At 36.3% G+C, this 18,539-nt stretch overlaps 2 protein-coding genes and 1 long non-coding RNA gene across 3 annotated transcripts; 1 reads left to right on the top strand and 2 right to left on the bottom strand.

Annotated features, from left to right (window-relative positions):
* Positions 1–9,165: 9,165 nt before the first annotated feature.
* Positions 9,166–9,871, bottom strand: LOC133305586 (uncharacterized). The gene is made up of 3 exons (XR_009750769.1): positions 9,682–9,871; positions 9,304–9,380; positions 9,166–9,202 (listed from the first exon to the last, which is right to left on the bottom strand). It is a non-coding gene; the product is annotated as an uncharacterized LOC133305586 (long non-coding RNA).
* A 1,020-nt stretch (positions 9,872–10,891) lies between these two features.
* LOC133305589 (receptor-like protein kinase FERONIA) lies at positions 10,892–13,366 on the top strand. The gene has a single exon (XM_061505843.1). The coding sequence runs from the start codon at positions 10,892–10,894 to the stop codon at positions 13,364–13,366; it is 2,475 nt and encodes an 824-aa protein (XP_061361827.1).
* Positions 13,367–13,753: 387 nt separating this feature from the next.
* Positions 13,754–16,276, bottom strand: LOC133305587 (receptor-like protein kinase FERONIA). The gene has a single exon (XM_061505842.1). The coding sequence runs from the start codon at positions 16,274–16,276 to the stop codon at positions 13,754–13,756; it is 2,523 nt and encodes an 840-aa protein (XP_061361826.1).
* Between the last annotated feature and the right edge of the window lie 2,263 nt (positions 16,277–18,539).

Below are 18,539 nucleotides of genomic sequence, written 5' to 3'. Positions count from 1 at the left end.
AAAGTGTTTAGATGAGAATTTTAACGGTGAAAATGTATTTTGGAAAATTAAAAAATACCGTATTTTTGAATAGTGTCGTATACGTGAATAGTGACGCATACATGAATAGTATTGTAGAGATGAACAGTGTCGTATATATCAATTAACGAATCTTGGATTAGAGGTGTGTGATAAGCTTGAATTTGATGGAGTAAAGCATTGAAATCATGAAGTTGGCATGATTTCCTTTATGTGCCTCTTAGCCATTTTCAAAGGAAGTATGTGTTATGAGTTACTGTTTTACAAAGCGAGCATACTTTTATGCGTGGAATGATATTCTAAGGTGTATGGACCTTCGCTTTGGTGAAATAAAAAAGAAAATAAGGTAGCTCCTTTGTATGGCCTTAAAATGAGTTTTGGCCATTTTCAAATGAGGTATATGTTCGGAGATATTGTTTGCTTGGGTTCTTCATCTTTGAGCTTGTATACACTGGAGAGTTATCCTTGTGAGGAGTTGTGGGTTTCCTTTCTGAGTTCCAACCACTGCTTGGTTGAGGAGTGGGCTGAGTTCTTGTTCTTGAGTTGTTGGAGCTTTGTTCTTGAGTTGTTGAAGCTCCAAGTAGCTTTCTTGGTGGAAATGAGAACCTTGTTTATAGTCATTTTCGTTTTATGTACAACGCAATACTAGAAGAGTGGTTTGGTGAGCTCCAAGTGCAACCTTTGCTTCTGTTTTGAGCCTTGGGGGAGTTGTTCCACCTTTGATCTTAAGTTTTAATGCTTAAAAGAGGTGTCTTTGCATGTAAATGAGTTAAGCAAGTAACCAACTGTCATATGAACCTAAATGGACCTTAAGATGCATGTGTAAGCTTCTGGAAGTGTTAAAAATGGAACCTTTGGTTTGGATTTTCGCGAAATGCAGAATCTGGATTCTGTCGCGAAATATCCAGATATTTCTTTGTGAATATCCAGATATTGATATCCGGATATGGGGATCTGAATATCCGGATATGGATATCCGGATATTGGAAGAGAGATATCCGGATATTGATATCCGGATATGCCCCCGACGAATATCCGAATATTCTGAGATTTCGAAGAACAGTAGCTGAACTGTTCATACAGTAGGCTATTGGGGGTTTGTGGACTCTAGAGTGATGAATTTGAACTTCAGTTTTAATTGAATTAAGTCAGAATCAAGTGGTTAAGGGCTTATAGCTTTGTGTGAAGCCTTAAGACATAAATCGTAAGAGAAAAAACGTAGTCTTTATGTTCATGCTTTTGAGCTTTGTTGTTGATATGCTTGCTGGTCCTAATCAGATTGTTATCTGTTGTGTGTTGGACTTGAGCTGTGTGGAGTCTTGGCATTGGATAGTGAGCTTGCAAGGTAAGCTTTCGTGTCCTTGGTTTAGCCATGTTGTGGTTCCACCATGTCCCATGGGGGTATGGTTATATGCATGTTGTGTTACATGCTTTTGATGTTTTAGAAATGTTGTTGAGTTGTTATATGCTAGTGCCTTTATGATATGCATGTAGTGTTCCACCTATACGGTAAGCCTGAGTATGTGGTACATACAATATGGTGAGGCTGTGGGTGAGGTGCAAGCAGTGTTCCTTGTACTATCTGTAGGTAATAGATGTATTCCTGCATTTCTCTGGCCAGTAGAATAGTATTGACACACATGGCATGAATATCTGTTGCACTGCATTGAGTTTTGGAACTTATACTGAGTTACTGCTTTTAGAACGTATATTGCACATGTAAGTGAGCTTGGGGTGGAAGATCCTTGAGGGCCCTTTGTCTTACTGAGATTTCTGGTTTAGAGATCTCACCCCACGTTTGGGAAATGCTTATTTCAGGTTCAGGTAATGCGGGGGTTGAGACCTCTAGTGGCAGGAGGTCACAGCTTAGCTGATAGATGTTGCATGTTTATGTTGACATGCTGTTATGCTGTTATGATTGGATGTGGATCTTGTTTACTGTCTTATGCTTTTAGCTTCAGCTTATGGATTTATATGTTGGGACTCTGTTGGTTATGCTGTTGATTTGGTGAGCATGGGGATAGTCCATGCCACTTAGACTTGATTATGTCTTATTTTATTTGGAGTTGTAATAATGTATCAGGATATTGTCTTGATTATGTGTTGTAATTCCGTGACTTAGATACTCACATTTATATCTATATTTTGAGGTATTTCAGTTAGATGTCTTATTGCAATTTACATACAGGCGATGTTTTATGAAATTGATTAAGTAATCAACTTGGCTAAGTATAATGACGTCATAATTGAAAAGAAAAAGATATTCCGCATTTTTAATTAAGCGCAGCTTAATACGATGATATGTTAACAAATACACGGGGTGTTACAATGAGTCTCCAATTTACTATGTATTAAGGATTAATATGAGCATGAAATTGATTTAAAAGTAATTAAAAGTTATGAGAATTATAATTAAATTGTTATTTTATTTTCAATAATATTCTCATAAGATTTCTTATATTTTGCAGTAAATTTCAGCTCACAATAAAGAGATAAATTGGAGATATCAAGTAGAGTTGCTTTGCATTTCTGAATCATTCAAGATCTCATCAAATCTTTGTTGAATATTTTTAAGAAAAATTTTCCATTAAATAAAAAGGGGAAGATTTGAAGGATTGAATCAAAGATATGATTAGAGATTCTAGTGAAGATTCTATTGAAGATATGATCAGAATTTCTAAACAAGGGCACAAAGTCTATAAATAGAGACTCGGACCTCAGAGACAAACAATCTTTGGCTGGAGAGAATTCTTGGAGGCTCACGCTGGAGATCAGGATTCCGACGGAGTTGAAGAACGAAGATCATTGATCCTTCATCTTCTTCTCCTTCTTTTTCTTTATTGTTTTCATGAATACTTTTTATTTCTTTAATTTGTTTAAGCCAGCTATGTCAGGCTAGTTTCTTTTTGTAGTTGGGATCGCAGACCCGATGTGAATCCTTTATATTTTCTATATTGATATTTTATAAGTTAATTAGTTAGTTTATTTTATTCTACCTGTGTTAATTTTTCCATATCCTGTTTAGAATTGGCCTCTCTAAATTATTGGGCTTTGAGGGTTAGAATTCACAATAGATATATTGGGGTTTTAATCTGGACAAGAGTAGAATAACATTTGTATATGATCTAGACATAGGCTTACATAGATTGCAGACTCACAATTCATTTGCTTAATGCTTGATTCAAGAGGAATTACTAAGACATTAGGATTCTAATTGGGTTAAAGGGTTGAAATCACTAAGACATTAGGGTTCAACTATTTTATAGGAAAATAATGAATTGTCCGAGCAAACGAATTAATTAATTATAAAATATAATATAGGAATAAAGGGAGGATCGGAGGTGAAGTGCATCTTGGCTAAAACCTTTTTACAAATTTTTTATCAATATTCTTTTACTTCTTAATCTTTTCTTGCATGCGTTGGAAATTAATTGTTTTTAATTTTTTGTTTTTAAATATTATTTTATTTTAAATTCTGTTTTTAAATCATAAACACTCAATTACTTTCACAAACCAAACCAGTTTTTTTTTTCAACTTAAGGGGAATCGTTAAACTATTACTTGGTGCATTAATCCTCGAGGGAACGATACTCTACTTATCACTTTATTACTTGAAACGAACGATATACTTGCCGAATTCGCAACACAAGAGCATTAGCTTCTGGCATGACAGATGGTTACCTCAAGCTCCTAGTCTTCATGAGTGTGCCACGAGGAGGATTTCCATAAGGGATGCAGATGCAAAGGTAGCTGGTATGGAAATCAAAATGGTGAGTGGGATTATACTACTCTGACCGAGTTTCTTCCGGTTTTGATATTGTAGATAGTTTTCGTAGTGTTCTTCCTCCTTGTGATTCAGACGGACCGGATAATCAATCTTGGAATCTGAATTGCGCAAATATTTTTTCGGTGAAAGAAATTTATGAAATGTTAACCAGCCATGATAGAAGTGAAGTTGCTGATAGTTTTAAATGGTCATTATTATGGAAGTGGAAGGGCCCTCAAAAGATTAAAATTCTGATGTGGAAAATTTTGCATGGTAGACTTCTTACTAAATGCAGAATTGCAGATTGGGGAAATAGTGATGATGTGTGCTTTGTGTGTAGAGTGGAAAGGGAATATGTCCTACATGCTCTTAGGGACTGTCAAGAAGTGAAACCCGTGTGGTCTTTTTTTGTTCCCAGCTCTCAGCATGATGAATTCTTCTCTGGCAATTTGGACCAGTGGCTGCTATTCAACTTTTCAAGTCAGAATTATAGCAGATTTGGAAAGGATGGGATAACTTTATTTTTCATTTCGCGTTGGAGAATTTGGCTCTGGAGAAATGATGTTACTTATGGGGCTAATGCACTTTCAATCAGTGTGAAAATTCATCTGATTCAGTATCTTTTTAAAGATGTGATAGAGTCGTTTAATCAAATGAGAAATAATTTTGATGAGAGGAGAACCATGGTTATTAATATTGCTTGGCAATTCCCTATTTCAGATTTTATTAAGGTGAATACAGATGGTGCTGCGCGTGGAAATCCTGGTCTTGCTTCTTGTGGGGGAGTTATACATAATACTCAAGGTATTTGGTTGGGTGGATTTGCTTTTAAATTGGGTACATGTTCTTCTTTTAAGAATGAAATGTGGGGAGTTCTGCGGGGTCTAGAAATGGCGTGGAATGCTGGGTTCCGCAAGGTTGTGATTGAAAGTGATTCATCTAGTGTGGTCACTGTGCTCACCAGAAGTGGTGTAGCAGTCCGTGAAAATCAGTTGATTTCTCGCATACAGACTTGGTTGGGAAAAAGTTGGTATGTTATTGTTCAGCACACTTTAAGGGAAGCAAATTCTTGTGCAGATTGGTTAGCAAATTTTATTATTGACCATGGTAATCATGAAGATCGTCTGGTGTGGGGGGAGCCTCCTCCTGGTCTAATCCCGCTTCTTAATGCTGATATGGCTGGTGTGGGAAGATCTCGTGTCTTTGTTTGTATTTCGTAGTTTTCTTCCGTTCTTTTTCTTTTGTGTTGGGGGGCTTAGTCCTTCTTTTCTTTACCAAAAAAAAAAAGTAATTTCAATCATATATTTAAATTTTTTGAGAGAGCAACCTCACATAAAAATCGTGCACTTGTGATAGTAAATTTCAGATTGAAATCAATTTATAATTTAAGTCTAGTCTTTTGTTGACAATGTCATAATTACCAAAATTTAACTCAGTGGTGGAGTCAAGATTTAATTTTAGCCGGTGCCAAAAAATTTGACATATGAAATTATAAAAAAATTCATAATTACACAAATCTATTAGGGAAAAAGTTTATTTAAAATTTTCAAAGTAATAGGATCGATGTTATTTTAACATATAATAGTTATTTATTTAAAATTTAGAATATAACATAAAATTAGTAAAGAAAGTGCAAATTATATATACATATATGAAATTTTCATGTGATTTTTATGAACATTTTCATGTGATCTTTGATAACATTATTTCATTGATGTTAATGAAAGCTTATTTCATGTGATGTTAATGAAAATTGATTTCATGTGGTCTTTGTGAATAAATTTTTTTATTTTTTATATTTTAATTTGATTTGGGCTAGAAACTTTAGTTTGCAACTTGGTAGGCCTTACAAGTCGTATTCGGTTTTTTTAGTTTTTTATCATATTACAGGACATAAATCAAGTATTTAATAGGCTAATAGGTCAGTATCGGTATCGAATATTTTACATAGGCTTAGGCTATCAAAGCCAAAGTTTGGCTTAACTTGGCCTATTTATACCCCTAGCCGTAATCAGTGAAGAACATTAACTTAGAGGGACAACAAACTTCACAATTAAAAAGAAACATGGAATAATCAGCGACAAATATCTAAAATCATTTAAATGACATTGGATCCACATAAATCATTTAATTAGTGTTTAGATATTTTAAAAATTTTAAAAATACAAAAAAAGAAGAAGTTGTTAATGGATATGTATAAGAAATTTTCATACTCCATATATATACATATATCTCCATTGAATTTTCTCTTTAACAGTTTCCACTAATTAATAACAAATTCATATTTTTATTGTGAAATAAAATACAAATAACACCAATAAATAATTCAATTCCATTACCAATAACAACTGTAGCTCTACATTAAAACAATTTTTTTAAAAAAAGGTAAACGTAAAACAACACTCTATTTTTTCAAAATAAACAAAATCAATAACTACAACCGCAAAAAAAAAGTTGTTAATAAAATAAAGAGGGCGTAAATTTCACTTATGTTAGAAACACCCAATAAACAATTATGGTCAGCAAAGACAAAGATCACTTTATTAAGGTTCAAAAATATAAATCAATTTTTTTCGTCATCAGACAATATAATTACCAATGCATATTCTAAGAACAAGTATCCGTAAAATCTTGAAGAAAGGAACGAAACATCGTGCCTTGTCGCATAATGGCTGGATTCTGGTTGGTGAGTGCGAATAAGAAAAAAAGGTTAGAAGAAAACCTCAATTGAAAAAAGATGAAAGAAGAAGAATAAGAAATTAAGAAGAAATAAATATGTTATCTAGTCATACACGGAAAGTAGCTCCATATCTCCATAGGGGAAGGATATTGTGACAACCAAGTTGTATTACTACCAAGTGACTACCAATCAATCTCACCGTTAGATCGATTATGTGGATCTAACGGTTATATTTATTTCCATCTTTGTATGGTCATGATTCCCCAAATTTAATACTTTATATTTATTTTCACCTTTGTATGGTTATGATTTCCCATATTTAATGCTTTCACTTTAAATATAGGGAATCATGACCATACAAAGATGGAAATAAATATAACCGTTGGATCAACATAATCGATCTAACGGTGAGATTGATTGGTAGTCACTTGGTAGTAGTAACACAACTTGGTTGTCACAATATCCTTTCCCATCTTCATATGTTACCACTATTACAATTTTAGCAAGGGCCAACTTACAATTTTAGCTAGAGCCCAATTATAATTACTTATATAATTATATACACGAAGGAAAGTTCTCACATTTGGGAATTAGGTTTTTGACTATTCTTTGTGTGCAATAACCCAAAACACAATAGTTCAGTGAACATTCATATTCCATAATTATAGTCCTGTTATTTATTTGGTTTTATGATTGTTACTTTCAAGGGTTAACTGTTTGTTCTTTTAAAGGACACAAATTGTGTCCTTTTAGTTTTTAACACTATGTCTTACCAGTAAGACATAGTTATAACATAAAAAATAGTTTTTTCTCTCTCTCCACGTCAGCTGAAGTGACTGAGGAAATAGAAAAAAAAGTAATTTTTCATATTATAACTATGTTTTACAGGTAAGATATAATGTCAAAAACTAAAAGGATATAAACTTGGGTCCTTTAAAAGGACAAACTTTTTTCCCTACTTTTAAATGTGTTTATTTGGTTTAATTGTGTAACGCCCCGTTCTAGAACCGGTTTGTTAACATTGCATTATGATATTAAGCGCAGTTACAATCACATGGGTTCAATTAAAATCCAGATAAATTTTTCATTTTAAAACATGCCGAATTTATAATACCCAATTTCGTGATCATAACCATATTAACTCGCGGAATCAGATAAATCCAGCTTAACATCATGTTTTTATTCCATTTTTAAACCATTAATTTACTTCTTATTTATTTTAAAACTTCTACTATATCGTAGATCTCTTCATTAGCTACCCGTGGCTTCAAACCGCGCTCAAATCGGAGCACTGTAGCCCAAGTTATGACAATTGGAAGCAATACAAGAGAGTGTTGATCACAGGCCCCGTGCGCTACCGGGCGCTCAAGCGCGATATCCTGGGCGCTTAAGCTCCCATTGGGACGTTTTAGCGCGCAGAGACAAAAGCATCTCCTCCTTCAGTGGCTAAGGGCGCTCAAGCGCGAACCAGGGCGCTCAAGCGCGCACCCCTGGGCGCTAAAACTCGCGGAGACAGTAAGCATCCCATCTTTCTGCAGCGAAGGGCGCTTTAGCGCAAACCTGGGCGCTCAAGCGCGCAATCCTGGGCGCTTCAGCCCCCACTTTGGGCGCTCCAGCGCGAGGAGACAGAGAGCATTGGCTCTCACAGGGGCAGCAGGGCGCTAAAGCGCGCTGCCAGGGAATTCCATTACCCTCATTTTTCAAGTCCAAGTCTAGGGGGAAGATGCATCCCCATTCCAAACCCCAATTGCCCATACCCCAAAACTAAATCCTAGTACTCATCCAACCTCTCCTCATGAGAGTTAGCTAGAATTTGGGCAGCATAACCTTTGTTTTCGCAACGTTTCCCAGTTTAAACAAAAGGTACCTAATTGATTGTCAGCCCAACCAATTCAATAACTCAATACATAACAAGCATGCATATATTGAATTCCAAGTAGGCATCATTTACAGTACATATCCATTACAAATCATGGAACTTAGCTTACAAAACACTATGATCATTCCCTTGGCTCCCATCAACAAAAGAGATGACCAAAGGCATGAGCATAAGCTAAGTCCATTCCAATATACAAATCATATGTCTATCAATTGTCTATGAATTACAATCCTATACATGTGAGCTACAAAACAACATGTATGATATCAAAATACTGGATCCTCATGCATCAATACTAGTCCAAGTATGGCCACTTGCCACTGGTGGCTCCTGCAGCATCCTTACCTGAAAGGGGGTCCCCACAACACGGGGTGAGATATACGAATATATCCAGTAAACCAGGGGTCCTTGGAGCATCTCTCCACCCCACAGTTCCATATCAGTGTAATAACAATAACAATAATAATGCAGTAAATACATATATATGCAAAGTGCAATAACATCTCCAGGAGAAATCCCTCGAGCTCTCAAGCTGTCCTAAGGAAACTCAGATGCAAATAGTCCTACTGGCCAGCTAACTACCAAGTATGATTTACGCATCGTCATGCAACATACCAACATAGGGAAACACCATCCTATGCCACACCAAATGCATACACATACGTATAACAAAGCATTACACTATTTTATTGCATTTATATATACAATCACAACCTCTACCCTTTCAGGGCTTGGTGGAACAGTCAAGGGAATTACTCCCAAGGTCCGAAGGCTTACCTCAAGCTTCAATTCGACCTTTGTTCACCACCAACAGGTTCCACAGTCAGTCAATTACAATACTCCACTTCTCAAACAAAACCTACACAAGGTTTAAAGCAATTAACACATATTGCATCCAATAACATCTCATAGCTATCAACCAAGCTATACAATTCATACCAAACATAAGCACGAACTCACCTATCCAATGGAGCTAATCAAGCTCCATAGCTTGCTCCAATGGTTGATCACTCACGGTTGGTCCAAATGTCTCAATCCTAGACATCACAAGGACGCAATCATCAATCAACCAAGTCAAACCATTCATTAACAATGCAAGAAATCCAATATCTAAGTGTCATATTCTTGCCATTTTCCAACTATACTCATTTAGCTATCTAAGCTCATTTTCACCGATTAAATTTCGTTCCTAGCATTTTTCTCAACATGCTCTAAGCTCCATTCTTCCTAGAACATAGCTAATTTAACAACATTTCATCAAAAACCCTAAAACACTATTCATAAACCCTAACTCATGCAATTTCAAGGAATCATGAGGTTCAAGGGGTAGAATCTTACCACCAATGGTTGCACAACCAAGGATTGATGGCTCCTCAAGCTTCAAAGGAGGTTGAAGCCCTCAAAACCCCAAATTTCACCAAAGGGCCGAATTTTTGAGAGCCAATATCCCTCTCCACAATGCTCCCCACTCAAAACTAAGCTTGGATTATGAAAGAGGGGAAGATTTAGAGTGGTTTAGGCTTTTGAATCACTCCAATCGGTTGAGATTTGCTCCCCCTAGGTTCTATCTCCCTCTTCTCCTTCCTTTCTCTCTTCTTCCTCTCTTCTTTCCCTCTGTTTCTGTCGACGGGTTTCTGGGGGGGGGGGGTTTGGGTTCTTTTTGCATTTTATCACTTAACATAAGTTAAGTGGTAACATGTGGGTATTAGTTCGTCTATCTATTTAACTCCAATAATTACCAAACTTTACCCAAAAGTATGGAATATTATTCTAGGAATATTTATAATTTTACTTTTATACTTTGGGCACTTCCGCCAGTACCCATTTATACCCCTTAATTTTCACTGAGTATACTTTTTAACTTCAAAGTGACTCAGATTCATTTAATTAAGCCTTATACTTAATTTTACTCACTAAAACATGCTTAATTATTTAATTACATGTAATTTGCTAATTAATTAGGTTAGGGCTATTATAAATTGGGCCCATATTTTGAAATAGGTCAACTAATTATTTTTGTGATTAAATTTAGAAGTCTTTCTTTTTTGAAATAATAGTAGTAAGAATAAATAACATAACTGATTAGAATAAAGCAGAAAAAAATATACAGTATAAAAAATAAAAATAAAAGATAAAACACAAAAATAACCATACTATACATGTTCCTTATTATTTATTTGCATTTAGATGATTTGGCGTTATTTTGTATTGAGTATTTAATTTTTTATTTAGGTGATGTAAAATTACAATTTTTACCTTAGTTAATTATAATTAATTATATAATAAGTAAAAAAAAAAAATAAGCAAGTGCCAAGGCACTCGCTGGTTTGGATGTGGCTACCCCACTGTGAATCACTCTTCAAGATTGGTTGTCTCCAGCTATAAGATATTGAGAGTGACAGAAGAACATTCAATACAAAAACTGAGACCACAAAATGCCAAAGACTTGCTATAAAAATAACAAATGATTCCATAGATGAGCTAAACCTTGCCCTTTACCCCACTTTCCTCAGTTCAACCTTAACCACTTTTGCAATTCAAGCTCACCATGAAGGAAACCAACATAATTGAGTCATGCAGGTTTTTCATTAGCTTTGTACCACACATCTTCTTGTTCTTGTTCTTCTTCAATTTAACCACTTGTGATTCAATTAATGTCCCTTCAGATAAAATCCTCCTCAATTGTGGTTCTTCAGGAGCATCACAATTCAATGGTGTTAATTGGATAGGAGATATTGGATCTAGTTTCTTGCCTCCAGCATATGACAAGAGTTCAACTTCATTCTTGGTCTCAAACACACACCCTCTAGCACCAAAAGTCCCTTACTCAACAGCAAGAACAATTCATTCTCCATTGACCTACTCATTCCCATTTTCCCCTGGCCTTAAATTCATTCGCTTTTACTTTCTCTCAACTTCATATTTGATGATGAACCCCTCCAATGCTTATTTTTCTGTCAAAGCTGGTCCTTACACTCTAGTTAGTAATTTTAGTCCATCTGTTGCTGCTGAAGAGCTCAACTTAGTGTATATCACTAAGCATTTCTTAGTTAATGTCAATGAAAAGAAACTAAACATTACTTTCAGTCCATCACCTCTAATTTCCAATGCATTTGCCTTTGTAAATGGCATTGAGATCTTCTCAGTTCCCCCCAGTACATACTTCCAAGGTTCCAAGGTTCGTGTTCCTTACCTCGGGCATCAAGAAACGTTATTTATTAATGATGAATATGCTCTTGAGATGCTTTACCTTGTTCAAGTTGGTGGTGATGATCACACTGTTGATGTTGGAAATTCATTTGGGACATGGTCGGAAGATAAGAGCTCCATATTTGGTTTACAATATGGAAGTGTTCTTAATATAAAGAGCCGTCCCGTTAACTTGAATTACACCACTATGAGTTCAAATGATTATAATTTTTCAGCTCCAGAAGAACTATATTGGACTGCCAGGACTATGGGTAGCAATGGAGACAACAACATGAGATACAATTTAACATGGTCATTCCCTGTTGATTCTGGATTCAATTACCTTGTTAGGCTTCATTTTTGTGAGATCTCCTTAGAGGTAACGCGGTTCAACCAAAGGGTGTTCAAGGTGTTCATAAACAACCAAACAGCAGAGGAGAGGATGGACTTGGTTGCTTTGGCTGGTGCACCGTTTACTCCTTTATACAGAGACTATGTTGTTATGGTTCCTATGAAAAGTGAGACAAGGCAAGATATGTGGATCGCACTTCACCCCAACTTGGAATCAAATCCTAAATATGCTGATGCCATATTGAATGGCATTGAGATCATCAAGTTAAGTGATAGCAATTATAATCTTGCATCAAGTTTCCAGCTGAAAAAGGAACAAAAGGAGAAGAAGAAGAAGAAACTTCCACACGTCATTGTTGTTGCTGCTATTTCAGGTATCATTTTGGTACTTTTCATTACATGTTTAATTCTTATACGAAGAGCATGGAAAAAACTGAAGAGGGGAAATTTTTGGGTACTCCCATTAAATCATACTGGAAGAAGTCAGGAAAATATTCAAGTAACAGTGACCTCAGGTCATGGCTATCATCAATTCACATTAGCAGAGATCAGCATAGCCACCAACAAATTCAGTGAAGCTCTTGTCATTGGGGAGGGAGGCTTTGGAAAAGTGTACAAAGGCATCATGCATGGTGGAGTTACTCCTGTGGCAATAAAGCGCTCTAAACCGAGTTCTGGTCAAGGATTTAAGGAGTTTCAAAATGAGATCAATTTTTTCTCCTTTTGCCACATGAATCTAGTGTCACTGCTTGGTTACTGCCAAGAGGGAAATGAACTTATACTTGTCTATGAATACATGGCTCAGGGCTCTCTTTGTGATCATTTATACAAGAAACAAAAACAGCCACTGCCTTGGAATCAAAGACTAAAGATCTGTGTTGGTGCAGCTAGAGGACTACATTACCTCCACACGGGCACAAGGCACCCAGTTATTCACCGTGATATCAAATCATCCAACATATTATTGGATCATAATTTTGTACCCAAGATTGCAGATTTTGGGTTATCTAGAATAGTTCCTTCAATTTACCACAGCCATGTTAGCACTGAGGTTAAAGGTACTTTTGGATATTTAGATCCTGAGTACTATAAGCGAAGAAAACTGACCGAAAAATCTGATGTCTTTTCATTTGGGGTGGTTTTGTTTGAAGTGTTGTGTGGAAGACCAGCTGTGAATCCTATTGCAGTGGAAGAGGAAAGTGAGAAAGTTGGATTGGCCCAGTGGGCCTTGCATTGTTACCAATCTGGAACCATTGATCAATTAGTTGATCAACATCTAGATGGAAAGATTAAGCCAGAATATCTAATGGCTTTTGTGGACATTGGCATACAGTGCTTGGCTAACAAGAGTGCAGAAAGGCCAACTATGGGGGAGGTGCTTAGTAATTTGGAGAAGATCTTTTCCTTGCATGAGAGTTTAGAAGAACGAGAAATTACCACAGGTCAATTTATACATGAGACTGGACTGGAGTATATGACATGACCAGGTCCAACAAATTATGTGATGAAAATGATCACTTACATGAAATAAATGCTTGAGTGTTTAATTTATAAAATTCCCAACACAAAAAAGAAGAAAATGTGTTTCTTTTTTTGTCTTATTAATTTGATAGTTTATAATTTTTTTTCCGTTTGATCTATCAGCCTAAAAAAAATCTTTGCAAAAAATGTAATGGTAAGGAGTGTATAATTAACCCTCGTAAAGTTGGGGGGAGTCTAGGAGATTTGTTCTTTCCCATTAAACAAAGTTAAAGTTAAAGTGGAGCTTATTTATAAACTAAAAAGGAAAATAAGGGTTTACTCTAATTTGAACTTTGAAAAGTCTTATTATGTGAAACGATCAATGCAATTTGTTTACAAAAGATCACATTCACCGACCAACAGGCATCATGATATCAGAGAACTCTACCCCAGGTGTCAAATCTGAACAGCCCTGCAAACCATTATTATCATTCCCATGTACATTTCCATTTCGGGCACTACCAGCATTTTTCTGAAGTTGCATTGCCACAAGAAGGTTCTGCAGCACATCACCAGTGGATGGCCTCTCCACCCCTCTTTCAGCCAAACATTTCATTGCAACACCTAAATATAACTCAAAGCAATCCTTAACTATGTTTCCTTCTAAGCTGGGGTCCACTATTTGCTCTACATTGCCATTCTCAAAGCAAAACACTGCCCATTCAGCCAAGTTTACATGCTCATCATCTTCATCGGGACTAAGAGCAGGCCTTGCACTTAGCACCTCCAATAACACCACCCCAAATGAGTATATATCAGATTTCTCAGTCAACTTGTGGCATTGATAGTACTCTGGATCTAGGTAACCAATGCTGCCCTTGATGTTGGTGGTGCTTAAGGAAGGGTAGCTTGCCTTAGACAACCCAAAATCTGAAATTTTGGGAACCCAATTGTGGTCTAAGAGGATGTTGGCTGTCTTGATGTCACGGTGAATGATCCTGTGCTTTGTGCCAGTGTGTAGATAGTGCAAACCTCTTGCAACTCCAATGCATATCTCAAGACGTTGAATCCATGACAAAGGGGGTTGATCTCTCTGCCTCAAATGAAGATGATCATAAAGACTTCCTTTGGCCATGAAGTCATAGACCAATATCATCTCCCCATCTTCATTGCAGTAACCCAAAAGGGAGACCAGGTTGTTATGCCGCAGCTGCGAGAGCAAATGGATCTCTGTCTCAAATTCTATAATACCTTGTTCTGACATTGGATTGGCACGTTTTATAGCCACAGAAGTTGCCCCACCATCAAAACTACCCTTGTAAACACTGCCAAATCCACCAGTGCCTATAAGTAGAGCCTCATCGAAGTCATTTGTTGCCATTTTTATCTCTTCAACTGAAAAATGACAGCAAAACGATGACTTGCTTTTCTTTTCAATTTGATTAGGAGTAAGCACAAAGAGATCACAACATGACTTGATCCTTCTAGGCCTAATCACCTTCAACCTGCATAGAACTAAGCAGAGGAGAATTGGTAGAACCACTGCAGCAAGCCCACATCCAATGAGAATGAATGTGAATTTCTTTGAGCTTTTAAAAGGCGAAACATTAGAAGCCTTTACATCTGATCCAGACTTCCTTTTAGAAGGGTTAAGCCCTGCAAGATTCTTCTCATCAACACTGCTCAATTTAAAAATCTCCACACCATTCAAGAAAGCATTATAGTACATAGGTTTGAATTTCTTGTTTGGATGTAGATCTAGCCACAGATCCTGCTTCCCCTCACTATCTTCGGGAATCGTCACCACATAATCTTGGTAAACAGCAACTCCAGGTCCCCCACTCAAGGCAATTGGATCAAAACCTTCATCAGCTGTTTGATTATTTAAAAACACAACAAAAACTACCTCATTGACTTTAGTTATATCGTGGTCAATTTCACAGAAGTGCAGCCTAACTAGGTAATTGAAGCCAGAATCAACAGAAAAAGACCACGTTTCGTTGAAGTTTAAATTGACAAGGCCATCATCAAAGGGAGCCATTGAACGGGATGTGCGGTAGATATCAGCTGGGGCAGTATATGCTGGAATATTATCTGCATACAAAACTGGCATGCTCATATTAGTGGGTTGAATTCCTATGTTGGCCCCGAAAATGTAACCATCATCGTTGTCCCAAGTTCGAAACATTCCCGTATCATATTTGGGTGGAATTTGCTCACCTCCTACATTAATTCTATACATGTTTTCTAAGGCAGAATCATTATAAAGGTACAACAGTGTAGGATAGTGACCAACTAAAGGAAGAGGAGCATCATCACCACGAGTGTATAAATGAAGGGGCATTGAAACAACTTCAATCCCATTCACAAATGCATATGCATCAGAAGCATTGGATGATGGGGTGAAAGTAAGTTCTAAAGTACTTCCACTTACATGGACAATGAATTCTTTCATGAAATATGCTAAGTTGAAGTAATCAGCATTGAGTGAAACACTGAAGTTATGTAGAAGAGTGAAGTTACCAGCACTGAGTGATAAGAAAGCTTTGGAGATATTGAGATCCAAGTACGAAGCAGGGTAGAAGTGAAGCCGAATGAATTTTGGACCTGGGGTTACATTGAATCTGTAAGTGAATTGAGACTGAAAGATCCTAACAGTCATATAGGGAACTTCAGGAATAGATTGAAGAGTGGTAGGGGCTCTTGCTGTAAGGGACTTGAATTTAGAGGGTAAATATGGTGAAGCAATGTCACCATTCCAGTTCCTGCCATCATATTGTACAAGTTCAGATGTGTAAGACCCACAGTTGAGAACTATGTTCTCTGAGGGAACATAACTAGCATAATAATTATCAGCGGCAACAATTAGTTGTAGGTGTAAGAGATACAAGTTTAAGATAAAAATGTATATAGAACATACAACAGCATTCATAATTATCAGCATCGAGTTTTGGTATCTGTGAAAGACAGATAATATAACTGAAAATGAAAAAAGAAAAAATGAACAGCTTTAAAACTTTGTGCTTGGCCCCTATGTGAGTTGTCCTACAACTGTAGTTTGAATTTTCAACAAGAGCTGCTTTCATTCACGTAGTCTTTCAGTCATCTAACAACAACTAGTTAGAATTTTCATGGAAAATGTAGACTTTCCTCACATCACATGTGGGTCACAAATGGGAGATTCCTCATTGCCGACTATCGATTTGTTTGTTGGTGGGTCAGTGTGACTCACTGCGATGCTCCCCTTGATAGAGAGGAAACTCTAACTAATAATAATTGTAAAATAGTGGGGATTATTTATTCCTATGGTTTTTCCACCCGCACAAAATATGATAAAAACAGATAAAATAAGAGTGTTAATAAAAATAGAATACGTCTGGAGCCGGTTAATTAATATTCATATGATAGTAAGCATAACATGCTCAACTTAATTAATGCGGAAGCTTATTAAATAAATTTTCTCTTTTTCCTTGTGTATGACAAACTTTTTAACTTTCATAGCCAAAATAAAACGGACATCATTTCGTCTGTATTTTGGACCATTGGAGATAATTCCCATCATAATAATTTCAACCAGATTGACAGTTTAATATAAGGGAAAAATGTGTGTTATTTTAAAGGATGTAAAGTTGTGTCATGTTAAAAGAGAGAAAGAGATAGATAAAGGAGGAGAGAGAGTTGACAAAAAAAATAAAGGTGTGGGTCCCACCTCTTTGTGAGAGTGAAATGATATAAGTTGTGTCATTTAAAAGGATAAATATTTTTCCCTTAATATAATCTAGACATAAACCATATTACATAGCCATCCATGGCATAGACTATCTCATAATCATAACAGGTCTCAAAATAATTTCCATAGAGTTACTTTACATGATTACATCAACCAACCAAAAGAGATGTAATCAAATAAGTAACATATACATATACAGACATAACTAACAAAATAGATAAACTATCAACATGGCATAGACATCTCCTATGCTCTCAAAAAAATGACATGGCATATAGATAGATATCCAAAATAAAACCATGCCAAATACCTATCAGCATCATCAGCTCGTCTGGCTTCTTGCCACGCTATGCCTCAGCACCATCAGCTCGTGTACCTGAAATGGTAATTCCCATATTGCGGGATGGGATAATATAATTACCTAGTAAGTTAGGGACCCTTGGAGGGCTCCTCCACCCCTAAGCTCACTTCTGGTATAAACACAGTATAAAAATCCATGCATGCATCAAAATACGTATGACAATGCAGTGTGCAATAATGTAATCCTACTAGCCAGAGAATATAACAAGTATGCATTACACAAGGAAACATTGTCTTGCAACATACCGTATGAGGAAACACTGTCTCATACTATGCATAAAGAAACACAGTCTTATGCCTCACACAAGGAAACACTGTCTTGTGTGGCACGCAAACATACATACATATAACAAATTATTTTCAACATATCATATCAAACTACCATCCTCCCTCGGAGTCTGGTGGAACAAACGGAGGACTAACCCCAAGGACCGAAAGCTTACCTATAATAGCTATTTTTCTAGCCCCTTCCAAGTCAAAGGATCCACAAGCCAACAAAATGCTCAACAAATGACCAACACACCTATCCATGATGAATTTATCACAATTAAACATATATCCATTTCATATAAGTTTCACATCAAATCATTGTTTGATACTTACCTCAATCTCAGGTAATCAAGAGCCTTGCTCAATGTCCATGCTCTTGCTCTACAAGTCCACTTGGTTTCACACTATAACCAATGAACACATTTACATCATTACCCATCATCAATTCATATGTATGATATTGTCCATCTCTGTAGTACTATTCACGTATACATCATTATTCATGTATACGACACTATTTAAAAATACGGTATCTTTAATTCTTTCAAATACATTTTCACCGTTAAAATTCTCATTTAAACATTTTTCTCAACATGAGATAAGCCTCAATCAAGCTCTAACATGATCAATCAAGCCAAATTTTCAAAATAAAAATCTAAATTCAATCTTTCTCAAAACTCAAAGACAACTAGGATTTCTTAACATATACTCACTTAGAATGAAGGGGAAAGCTTACTTCAAGCTCCCATGGCCTCAAGCTTCATTAAAATTCCCATTTTCCATGAAATCTAAAATCTTAGAAGAGGAAGAACTCTCTCTATAGTGAACCCCACAC

Source organism: Gastrolobium bilobum, unplaced genomic scaffold (genome assembly GCF_033153095.1).
Source record: "Gastrolobium bilobum isolate Gb01-03AN ecotype WA unplaced genomic scaffold, APGP_CSIRO_Gbil_v1 utg134429, whole genome shotgun sequence".
NCBI lineage: Eukaryota > Viridiplantae > Streptophyta > Magnoliopsida > Fabales > Fabaceae > Gastrolobium > Gastrolobium bilobum.
Note: the sequence above shows the minus strand (reverse complement) of the source record. Positions and strands in the feature narration are given on the sequence as shown.